At 39.6% G+C, this 12,429-nt stretch overlaps 1 protein-coding gene across 1 annotated transcript; it reads left to right on the top strand.

The window, feature by feature from the left end:
• Window positions 1-6: 6 nt before the first annotated feature.
• Window positions 7-11,643, top strand: TMEM5 (transmembrane protein 5). The gene is made up of 6 exons (NM_001199557.2): window positions 7-157; window positions 525-701; window positions 2,139-2,241; window positions 6,916-7,230; window positions 9,257-9,427; window positions 10,426-11,643. The coding sequence occupies exons 1-6, from the start codon at window positions 13-15 to the stop codon at window positions 10,841-10,843; spliced, it is 1,329 nt and encodes a 442-aa protein (NP_001186486.2). The 5' UTR covers window positions 7-12; the 3' UTR covers window positions 10,844-11,643.
• Window positions 11,644-12,429: the final 786 nt, after the last annotated feature.

A 12,429-nucleotide genomic window follows, 5' to 3' on the forward strand; every position in this document is an offset into this window, starting at 1 on the left:
CCGCCGGGCGGCATGCGGGGCGCTCGCAAGCGGCTCTGCTCCGCCCTGCTCGTCGCTTACGGCCTCTTCTCTCTGTACGCGGCCTACACCGTCTTCCTCCGACCCCGCCGCCCGGCCGCCTCCCGCCCGCCGCACAGGGACCGCCACGGCCCGCGAGGTGAGAGCGGCGGCAGACCGCGCCGGGGAACGGCGGCCCGCGCCGGAGAGGCCTCGGCGTGAGCGAGCGGCAGCGCCCGCCCCGCACCGTCCCCGTTACGGGATCACGGGCAGGGGCACGGTGGCGGCCCCTGAGGGGAGAGCGGGGCCGAGGAGCCCCCCATACCCACACCCCGCCGCTCCCCGCCTGCGCTGACGGCCGCCATCTTTCCGCCGCCGTTATTGCTGGGAGCCTGTTGGGCCGGGGCGGGGCGTGATGAGGTGCGGGCTGCTGTCGTGCGGGGGTTCCGTACCGATCGCAACGCGTGTACGCTAAATAAATGTCTGAGGCGGGGGTTTTATGTAAGTTGTGTGTTTGGGTATCCTAGGTATCGATCATGTTTCTTTGGGAAATGAAGAGTGGAACCCGTGGGAAGCTGATGAGAAAAGCGAACAGGTTGCTGCTCAGCAGAGATACGAAAATATTCTTAAGCTGGTACAAAATGCAAGGTCTCAGCTAGAACAGACCAGTCTAAGAGTACAGATCTGGGGAAAAGCAGCCATTGGTAAGCAATAAGTCAGAACTTATTAATCACAACTTCTCTGGTAGAACGCTTTCCTTTGCTTTTCTTTAAATGAATGTGATATACATACAAATATCACACATATGATTGAAATATGTGTATATCTGTAAATGAGAAGCATTAAAGAAGTGGTAGATATTCAGAATTACATTAACACCAATACAAGAGTAGTTGTATCAGTTCTTTTCAGGGCTGCTTTTCACATCTGTCAAAGAAGAGTCACACAAATGGACAAGAAACAGAATCACATTTTGAATCCCAGGTAACTTACAGTGCAACAGAAGATAGGTGTCTTATTCGATTAAAACAGGATTTTTGTCATGTTTATGCTTTATGAACTAAAGCATTGGGCAGTGAGAAATAGAGCATTTTGTGTACTGCTGCTACCACTGATGAATTGGGAAATTGTTCTATCGTAGAAGACACTGAGTTGCCTCTCTGTAATTGGACTTTGGCTACTGTTGAAGACATTTTGTTGTTCCTGTAGAATCATAGAATCCTCAGAATTGGAAGAGACCTTTAAAGGTCATCTAGTCCAACTTCCCTCCAATGAGCAGGGACACCCACAGCTAGATCATGTTGCTCAGAGCCCTGTCCAGCCTGACCTTGAATGTCTCTAGGGATGGGGCATCCACCACCTCCCTGGACAACCCATTCCAGTGTCTCACCACCCTCATGGTAAATGGCTTTTTCCTTATATCCAACCTAAAACTCCCCTCTTTAAGTTTGAAACCATTTCCCATTGTTCTGTTAACACAGACCCTGCTAAAGAGTCTGTCCCCTTCTTTCCTGTAGCTTCCCTTTAGATACCAAAAGGCCGCTATCAGGTCACCTCGGAGTCTTCTCTTATCCAGGCTGAACAGCCCCAGCCCTCAGCCTGTCCCTGTAGAAGGTGTTCCATCCCTTGGATCGTTTCTGTGGCCTTCTGTTATTTTTAAAGTTTCATTAGAAATATAGAATTTCCAGCTTTAGCTAAACTTTTACTTAGCACAGAACACACAGTGTATTTTATGGTGATGAATTCTGTCATAAAATTTGGGAATTTCATAAAAGCTTAGGAGAAATGTGCTCATGCTTGACATGCTGATTAATATGTGTTGATTTATAAGGGTTAGGGGTGCCAGAAAGAGATGCTAACAGAAGTGCTAGTGTGGTATATCTTCATTTAGTGATGTTTTGTCAGCGGAAGAATCTTTTCAAATGCCCTGATGTATGAAAAAGTTATCTTAACTGATTGCAAGTCTTACAGAATTGGGGGGTGCAGTGTCCATAGAAATTCTGATATTTCTTTTCTGAGTACTTATATTCTATATTCTTTTTCATTTTCTAAAACTACTTTTTTCTTCTTTTTTTTTTTTCTTGCTGGTAATGTAGAGATATGCATTCAAATTTGCCATCATATCTTCGTCTTTTATGTAGGTCTTTACCTATGGCAGCATATTTTTGGAGGGCATCTTGAGCCAGCTGATGTGACTGCACAGTGGAGAGAAGGAAGCCAAAAAGCAGGAAAAACACATTTCAGGTACCAGCTGCCTAAATTGACAAGTCTCCAGCTCATTAATTTTTGCTTTCCAATGCAGAATTTGTTAATGAGCATGGTAAGATGCAGAGGTACATAATTTTGTCTATCAAGGTTGGAATTATTTTAATATGATTTGGAAGTACTTTAATTTTGTGGTGTACAAATAACTGAGGAATATGCACACAATCTCTCTTTTAATACTATCACAAGAAACAGTTACATTTGGAAAAGCATACTTGGTAAAAACAGCAAATTCTAGCCCAAACACGTCACCATAAAAAATTCAAAAGCTATGGAACAATTCCATCCAACTGTTTTGTGAAGTATGAAAAGACTCACAATGCTGAGAAAGATGGCAGCCAAGAGACCTCACCAGAATGGGGAACCAGCCCTGAGAAATGCATAAAAACTGAGGCTTGAGTCCGAGAGTTGACTGAAAGAGATGTGAGGCAAGAAAATATCTCATGCCGTTTAGTTTCTGTTGTATGTAGGAAAAATGGGCTTCACTCACTCATTCATTAATAGGATTGTATCAAAACCATAATTTCTTTCTATTTATAACAAAAACAATCTGCCGGACTCAGCATTTCGGTTAACCTCTTGATAAGCAAAGCGAAATTTTATTTGTAAAGGAATTTGACACTTGAAGCACTGCTTGTTTTGAAAATGAATTTTGATCTGTGACCATGCACATTTTAAGACTGTAGTCAAACATATTTTGTATTATTTAGCACCTTAAAGTTTTATATCATTCACTTTTTAATACCGTTTTTGAAGGCTTTCAGTAAAGGTACAGTAAAAGAATCATAGTATCCTAGACTGTCTTGGGTTGGAGGGGACCTTAAAGATCACTGAATTCCAACCCCCTGCAATGGGCAGGGCTGCCACCCAGCAGCTCAGGCTGCCCAGGGCCCCACTCAGCCAGGCCTTGAACACCTTCAGGGATGGGGTACCCACAGCTCTGGTCAGCCTGTGCCGGCGCCTCACCACCCAGTCTTCTTTGTATGGACATGGAGGTGTTTTACAAGACAGTGCTTTTCATGTCTATATGGAATAATTTGCATTTTAACCGGGTCCATTGATTGGATGATTAAGGATATTTTCTCTCTGGTCTACCTGTTTTAGATTAATAATAACCTCACATGGGTCCTCTGGTTGCATGCATCTTTCAAAGAAAGACTTCTACATTAGCATTTTAATGTCTTATTATGTTTAGAGGAGTTGGGAATAGTAGAGTCTTCCACTTGAACATTAGATCCTATGAGAATGTGAAGTTTAATTTAGGTACCAATGTAGTAGTGGTTAAAATTTGGCAAACTGGTAAGAACTTTTGGTGAAAATTATAGAAAAAGTATAACACATTTTAATGATTGGGATTCTGAAATGAGGTAGGTGAAGTTCTACTTCTTAGTCAAATTGGAAATGTTATTTTGTAGCTTTTTGTGAGGAAGAATTAGTGTATGATTTTGGCTGCTCACTGGTGAAAGTATTTTCTGGAATCGTTGACTTCTTTATTGTTCAGCTGAGGTAAATTATTTCCATTTAATTACTAGATGAAGGAGCCAGATGTTCACCTGAACAGTTTTAAAGAGTCTCAAATATGAAGACAGAAATGCCATATTATCACTTGAACACACTTGCATAACTACGCCCAATACATATCTTTATGATGGAGAATATTTATTTTTGGTACAGATTTTAATGGTTTTGAGTTTTTAGTGAAGAGTTTGCCTAAAGGATGCTAGAAGCATCAAATTCTACCTGAAATTCAGGAACATTGCCTTAAAAACAGTAGGAGAAGGAGCTGCTAAGTTACATGTTGGCACTTCCTAGAGTAAGTAGGAGAACAGAGCTTATCAGCTTTCTTGGCCAGAAGCAGTTCACATCCTTTTCTTGTCTTCTGGAAGGATGTTGTAGAGAAGGGAATGTCAAACTTCCTATCATTAAATACAAGCATTACTAAGTTTCTGTTCCACCGGGATTCCCACTGTCTATTTTACCATTCAGAGACACTTTCCCACAGTCCCAGTCCCTGATAGTCCCTGCTGTTCAACAGTTTTCTTCTCTCCATTCTTCTGCCCTCTTTGTGCAAACTGCAGACATCTTCACTCATTGCAGATAGCGGAATGAAAGCATATTCAACAAAATTAACAAGCAAGGATTTCTTTTCCTGACAGATAATTTCACGAAGGATCATTTGTGGCAGTGTATTTTCCTTAATAGCCTTTGGTGAAGCTTGTTGAAAAGCCAGATGCACTGTTATGGCGGGATACCTTTTATCTGTGTTCTTACTAACACTCTCGTAGGCGCAGGTCCCATTAGTGAGACAGCACTTCTGTGTAGGAGCCGTGTTTGCTTTTCATGTTACTTTTTAGCCTTAATCTTTTGTTTACATTTCATCTGCAGTATTTCATGAGCTTTGCTGCCCTCCTTATTAGGGCAAGCATCTTGTTGTTTTTAATGGTGACCTTTGCCTTTTCATAGCCTCAAACTAGTCTATTAAGCCACGTGGGCTTTTTTTTCTGAGGTGTTGCATTGTTTTCTTTTTGGGTTGAGGTGCACAGTTTTCATGGACTTCTTACACAGTGTTTCTGAACAGCCTGCAGGCTGCTTGCAAGCTTCTTGCTATTTGGACTACTGCTTTCAGAGTTCTGCTCTCAATTTTCTTGTTTTTAAGTAATTATTTTATTTTATTTGAAATATCTCCATAGTGAATATATTTGGCATCTTTTCCTCTATTAAAATGTTAAACCTAATTATATTGTTGTTACAGAGGGGCTGTCTGACTATCACCTTTGCAGCTGGGTCTGGGACCAAGTCTAGAATACTGTCGTTTTGTAGAAGTTTTCATTCTAGTAAGGAAAAACAAAGACTTCACTGGAATTGAGTCATTTATTGAGTCCAAAAATGCAAACTCGACATTATCAGTCTGATGAGGTATTGATACAATCTATGTGAATAGTGAATTTGCAGCTTCTGTAACTTCCTTTATGTTTCCTAACCACTACTGTATTCTGATTGGTAGTTAATAGCACAATCTTAGTACTATGTTTTTATTACTGAAGTATGGTGTTTTCTCGGTCTTCTCCCTCCAGCACAATGTCATGCTGCTAAAATTCATGTTTCTTTCCATCCTTGCCTCCCCAGCTATACATCGTGTTACTCCTGTACAACTGATAGCCTCACAACACTGTCCATAGATAAAACTCTTATCCCCCAGGTCTCTGAAAGTTATCATCTACATATCCTATTTTCTGTATTAGGCATTCTGATGCTCAGGGTGTTCTCTCTTACGAATCTCAGCGATGAGATTGTCACTGTTCTTGTGCCCTAATTAAGTCTTTTCTTATTGTATGTTTAACTTTAGATTATGTCTTGGCCTGATTTACATTAAATTGTTTAACAGTCTTAATTCCAAATCATGATTCTTCTTGGCTCCAAAATAAGGCAGTGAACCAGCAGCACAGCATATTAATTCAGGTTTAGAGTATACTTACCGAAGTCAGCCTGTTTCAGGTATCTTCAGTGAAGCAGTCTGTACAGCTTTGCTGTGATTTTTCTTCTCACTAGGCATGCTTGAGTTGAAACTGTTAGTCTCATTATTTTGTGAGTTATACCACATGCTTATTTTCAATTAATTAAAATTGATGTTTATTCTAAATTAAGTGTATCTGGTAGTTAAAAAACTGTAGTAACGCAGTATTGTTTTTCAACCTTGAACACTAACACTAAATTGATTTCTGAGGGGAAAAAAAAAGAAAAAACAGCCTTTTTTCACCTCCACTCCTTCCCATGGTGTGTAATCATTTATCCTTTGAGATCACTCAGCGCTCTGTTAACGCAGCAGGTGATGGAAGAGCAGGAGCTGGCAAACACTGGTTTACTTTGTGGCAGTTCACAATGGGCTGTTTAGGTACTTGCACTTCCCATGCTTGTTAATGATTGGTGATGTAATGATTTTGCTACATGGCTGCAATTCCACTATTCAGTATATTGTGATAGATTTAAAAATGCAGTTTCATACCTTAAATGTTTGTGCGACCTGACCTGTATCAAAGCCTGTGGTTTGACCAGAGTCACACAAGCAGCATGAGTCTATCTTTAGATACCTATCTCTTGCCTTGTAGATTCTACTCAGTATCAGATGATGCAGTCTGGTTACTGGTCTTACTTTAACATAACCAAAATTTCAGGGAAAAACAAACACCAGACCAGCCAGCTGTCCCTTATTAAGGCATCTGTTTTAGTAAGCTTTTACAGGTTTTTCTCTCCTCGTTCTAATGCATTATTCATTGATTATTACTGGAATTAATAAAAAAAACTTGACCTTTAGTGATCATCAAAGTGTGTGTCCTTTTTGTATGTGTGTTTGTTTGTTTTTTGAAGTTGATTTGCCTACGTTTTATTCAAACACATTAGCACTTTTGGTTTATTGGCAAAATACCTTAGTTCCATTTAAGTCTAAATCTTTTTTTTTCCTAAATAAAGCTGAAAGTGGTTACATTCCTGTGTTATAACTATAGATATTAACAACAGAAGTGATTGCACTCGCATAGGTGTATGCATTTACTTTACTGAAGAAGAAATCCTCACTGCCTGCTAGAGACTGCTTAGAAGATCAAGGTCAGTAATTTGCCTTAAGGGTATTTACTGTTTGTATTTTGGTTTTCACAGCTTCATCACTGGTCCATCTGTAGTTCCTGGCTACTTCTCAGTTGAAGCGGAGAATGTTGTGCTGGTTCTGAATGGAAGAGAAAAAGCAAAGATCGCTTACGCCACTCAGTGGTTGCATTATGCACAAACATTGCTTCAGACTCACAAGATACAGCACGTAGCGGTTGTGCTGCTTGGAAATGAGCAGTGCAACAATGAATGGATTCAACCATACCTGAAAAGACATGGAGGATTTGTAAATCTGCTCTTTGTAACGTACGACTATGCATTGGTAAATGAAGAAGATATTTTCCAGTGGCCTTTAGGAGTAGCTACGTAAGTGCTATAGACACAAATTTACGTTTGAAACCTAATTGTTCTGTATGAGGGCTGGAAATACAATTGGAATATTACTGCTGATACCCAAAGTGAGTATGGTAGAACGTGGTCCCACTAATGATTTTCTACATGATGCATTGGAATCTTTCAAAATCTTTCAAAACATCTATCAGTTAAAATAATGATATAGAAGAGTAGGATTTAGGCAGCTTCTAAACAAATCAGCTTGTGTCTGGTGGAGTTTTCTGTTTGTTTATTTTTCTTCAGTAGGTTTTCTCTTGAAATTTATCATAACTGCTGATGTAATATGTACACAAGGATTTAAAAGGTCTGTTTAGGACAGGAATGGGGTACTACTGGTGATACTTCTTTTTTAACCTCTATTTTGGCTCTCGGAAATAAATTATACGCCTCTCATTTGGAATCAGTATATTCCAGTATTACATTAGAATAAGCTGGCTTAAGTGCTTACTCACAGAACCTTTTTGTTCTACTCAGTGCTCAGGCTGTTTGTGTGAAGTATATATGTCTTTCGTTCAGTTAAATGTATTTTTTTTCCAGTATAATCTTTATTAACAACATTAATAGTGTTTTAGCTATAAATCATGCTAATACAAGGACAAAAGAATTCAGGATTATTTTCAGAGCTTGTGTTGCACTGGAATTTAGGATCCTGTATTGAGCCAGTCTGCAGATTATATGTAGCTTTATACACAGTGCCATTGAAGCACTGGATTCTTGATAGCACCAGAGAATTGATGATAGTGGGAGTTCATGAGCAAAAAGAAGTTGAGTTTTGAGATGTCAAGATGAAGGTGACAAAACAGAAGGAAACAACAGAGTAGTACAGTGTGCTGTGAAACTGAATGTAGAGAGATCAGGTGCAGGATGGAGCTTTGCAGCCAGTTAGAAAACTTGTTGATAAGGCATGTAAATGGGCCAGATTTTCTGAGGGAAGAAGGAAAAGAAAGATAAACGGAATACTGTAAAACTGTTTGGCATGGGGAAAAAAAATGGTTCTGAGGGTCGATGAATTAAGGTTGGAAAAGAACTGGGAAAGGGCTGCTTCATCCAGATCTGGGAAGGTGAGGAAAATGAGCATAGATACTCTGAACTACGAGGGCTGCTCTGAAAGTTATGTCTCCTGTTTTATTACGTTGGCCCATGCTGTCAGAGGCGGATGTTGGTGGTACGGCAGTAGAGGTTGAACCTTCCCACCAGTATCCCATTCCATGTTGTTGCTGTGTGACAGATGGCAGCAGAGGGGTGATCTGATGTGGCAGTGCATATAGAGCAAAGGCATGGCCTTGAATTCCTCCATGTGGAAATAATAGCACCCACTGACATTCACTGATGCTTGCTGAACGTTTCTGGAGGGCAACCAGTGGATGTGAGCATGCTGAGGCAGTGGGTGGTGCATTTCAGCAGTGGCAACACTGGCGTGAAAGACAAGCTACTTTATGGATGGCCATGCAGATTTTTATGTGGTGGCATGCAGACTTTTGTTCATCGCTGGTGAAAATGCACAGCTAATACTGATGGCCATATTGAAAAATATTGTTTTCTAGCTGAGAATTTTTTCTGTCAAGGAGTGTTATTTTGCTCATTGGTATAATTTCCATTGGAGTAAATAGGAGGCATTACTTTTGGAGCAACCAACGTATTAATGAGAATTAAATCATTGCGAAGTAAAATAGAGAGCAGCTGCTTTTGGAAAAGTGTGTTTCTAAAGGATATTTGTAGCACGCATGCATAGTTGCTGTAGTGTCAAAACAGGACAGAAGTCTGTGGAGACATTCCAGAAGGGAGTGGTCAGGACAAAGGGAATAAAGACCAACTTAGGAGAAAAGTTGTACTGGTTGCTTATAGTTATAGATGTAGATTGGTTTAAAAAAAAAAAAAAAAGTGGTTTTCATCTTAGAATATGCTACAGTAAGCATGAAATTGTGCAAAATGTATTTTCTTTTGGCATAAAGCATATAGTAATCTAATGTGTACATTAATGTGTACATTCTCTTTACAGCTACAGAAATTTTCCGGTTGTAGAGCCCAGCTGGTCAATGCTACACGATGCAAGGTCCTATCTCTGTAATTTCTTAGGAACAGTTTACAAGAACTCTTCTAGAGAAACCCTGATGGAAATTCTGAAGCAGGATGGGTTTGATAAGCTTTGCTGGATTGCAGCCAGAGAACAGTAAGACACTGATTTGCTTCTTGAAAATACCCTGAATTTTTGCCTGCTCTATTACTACCAGTCCTTCCTTGAGTGTTAAAAAACAGAACAAATAAAGTAAAAGTTGTGATTAAAGAGAACATTGCTAGAATTCTTTGTGTAAGGCTTACTAACATTTTAAATACCTTGAAAAATCTTGGATGTATCCTGCATGTAAAGACATCATTTGTTTTCTTATGTATTTTTGATTATAATGGAAGAAGAAATACTTAAATCTCGTGTGTCTTAATCTTTCCAGAAGAAAAAGGCAGCAGTATTTTGTTGTGTTCCATACAAGGGTGGGTTTAATCTGACCAACAAGGCTTTTTTGCTCCTAATAGGTAGAACAGATCTTTCGGCTAACAGAAATAGGGTTCTGATTGCTTTTCTTAATTTTGCCAAGCATCACCTGTGAAGTGATTGATAGTAGGCAGAGCAGTGCTTAGGAAGACCTCTGCTACCCTGATGAAGAGCCTCAGGAGGTAAACAGTATCTGTGGCATAACTCTTATCTCACAGACATTCTGAGACACTCCAGGCATACTAACGGGGTTAACAGATTGCTGTACGTGCTGGAGCAGAGGGATGTAAAGAGTAAGCCTGCACCAATTTGTAGGATTTCAGGCAAAAAAAAATTTATCGGGAAGTCCATCAAGTGATTTCCTGTCTCTTTCTGAACTCAGTTGTGGAATAAATGGACACATGCATCATCCAAGTTGTGCAAAAGATTTAAAATGGAGTTTCAATTAGCCCCTTGTATTTCTGCATGCTACTAAAAGGACCGTATCTAGAAAGTGTTGTAATCTGGTTTTAACAGTGGTATTTTCAATAAAGTTTAAGATTAGTTAAGATCAAAAATAAAAGCTTTTTTTTACATTCACATTTTCAGCTCTATAAGCAACTGATATTAAAGCATATCTCTGCTTTTCATTGTAATGCGTGTGGGGAAGTTGTTAATTTTCAACCTCTTTACATTCCTAGGTGGCAGCCTCAGGAAACAAATGAAAGTTTGAAGAACTATCAAGATGCCTTGCTGCAGAGTGATCTGACATTGTGCCCAGTGGGAATAAATACAGAATGTTACAGAATTTATGAAGCTTGTTCATATGGATCTGTGCCTGTTATAGAAGATGTAATGACACGTGGTGATTGCAGAAATTCATCAATGTACCACAGTGCTCCATTACAATTATTAAAAACCATGGGGGCTCCGTTTATCTTTATTAAAAACTGGAAGGAGCTTCCTGCTGTTTTAGAGAAAGAAAAAAAAATGAGCTTACAAGAAAAAATTCAAAGAAGAAAAAAGCTTATAGAATGGTATCAAAACTTCAAAGCATGGATGAGACAGAAATTCATTAGTACTTTGGAAAATTCATTCCTGCCCAGCGATAAAGGATAAATGTTCCCTTTTGAAAATCTAGAATAGATTGAAAGCTTAATTTCATTAACCTTCTGAGGAAGCTTTTATACAAAAAAAATCCCAAAAGGTGGGTGCGTTCTGTTTGAAGTCAACAGATTTGGGCTAACTTAGCCATCAGCTATGTTTGGCCTTCCATCCGTGACAATTGTCAGAGAGGATGTTGATTTAGAGGGATGGTAGTCTGTAAGGATAACAACCATTTTATGACTGTTCTGTAAGTTCCACGTTGATATGTGACGTGGGAAATTTTTGTAAGGAAACCATGTCTGAGCATGTGAGCTTGTTAAATCCAGCATGAGAACAACAGTTGTTTCTGAAGAAAAGGAAGGGAAAGCTGTATTGTACAGAATAATGTATTATGAGAACTAAAAGAAAGGGTGGCTGTAGCAAAATTGCCGGGTTTAGCAGTCAGTAATGTGTCTCCTGGTAAGTACTGACTTTGACAATGTGAACTGTTTACTTGATTGATGTGTTTCATTTCCATGGAAGTGGTCATAAAGCTGATTAAACACTGTGGAATAAAAACATGTATTTCCAGGTGAAAGTTGAGAACTATTTCTTAGAAATATTTCATAGCAATCTATTTCCCATTTAAGTTCAGATACCAAAATCTCTTTCATTTCTCGTTAGTTTTAGGACATACCTTTCTGAAGCTCTGCTGAGAGAGCATTCGTTACCTGCAGTTACAGCTGCACATCCTGAACGTTTGGCCTTAAACATGAACCTGCGTGTCGTGTATGTGATTACTAAAAATCTGCTGGAACTTGTCAGCTCCAGACAATGGCAGGAATACAGTGCTGCATGTTTATGACACTACGTATACAGCAAACGGTTTTCATTAAATGTAGCAAAAGGGATCTGTAATTGTTCCTGTGCGTGAGAAATGAGTATTTGCTGTTATCTTCTGTGCGTTTGGCTGCGCTGTCGTTCTGCATCACAGCAGTGGCAGATGTAGGGTGGTGTAGTTTTGTGTCTTTGAGTGTTGGTATGCCATATCAGTTCGTTCTCATGTAGCAGTTCAAAAGCCTGTACTGGTGAATAATATTCATTAGTGTAATGATGCTGTTTAGTTCTGGAGTGTGTGATATGAGAGCATTTCTGTCTTTCTTTTCAGGTTTTCTTGCGTGCTGTCTGTTTATAAAAAGAAAACCAGATGAAATCACTGGCTTCACTGACAGTGGGTGGTACTCACAGTGGCTGTTCTAGATCTGCAATTATGCATGTTTCAGAGCACCTGGATTTTGAGGAGCTTGCATTCCAAGTGCAGTCAGTAGAGAAACAGATGTTCTCAGAAGATAAGTAAACTAAATCTAGATGAGCTGTATGTCTAAAATAGATTTCCTGTGACTGTCACCCTCCCATTCTATCTGAAGCACTGTGCAATTGCAGTGCATTGCAAATGTACTCCTTTCAGCTGAGAATGGAAATACAGCTATCATCATTCAGCACAGAGTTGAACCCTGTTTAGAGGAAGAGCTGGGTGAAATTTTCTATACTTTTCCATCCTGAGGATCTAAGATAGCCATCTACACAGTAGTATGCAGCAGTAAGAAGGTCAGAGAATG

Source organism: Gallus gallus, chromosome 1, assembly GCF_016699485.2.
Source record: "Gallus gallus isolate bGalGal1 chromosome 1, bGalGal1.mat.broiler.GRCg7b, whole genome shotgun sequence".
Taxonomy (NCBI): domain Eukaryota; kingdom Metazoa; phylum Chordata; class Aves; order Galliformes; family Phasianidae; genus Gallus; species Gallus gallus.

What these genes read in the sequence shown, in the direction of transcription:
- TMEM5 (NM_001199557.2), top strand. Translation starts at nt 13, where the DNA reads ATGCGGGGCGCTCGCAAGCGGCTCTGCTCCGCCCTGCTCGTCGCTTAC. An exon ending in TGGCCTTTAGGAGTAGCTAC is followed by an intron (nt 7,231 to 9,256) that starts GTAAGTGCTATA and finishes TTCTCTTTACAG; the next exon opens with CTACAGAAATTTTCCGGTTG. An exon ending in TGGATTGCAGCCAGAGAACA is followed by an intron (nt 9,428 to 10,425) that starts GTAAGACACTGA and finishes TTACATTCCTAG; the next exon opens with GTGGCAGCCTCAGGAAACAA.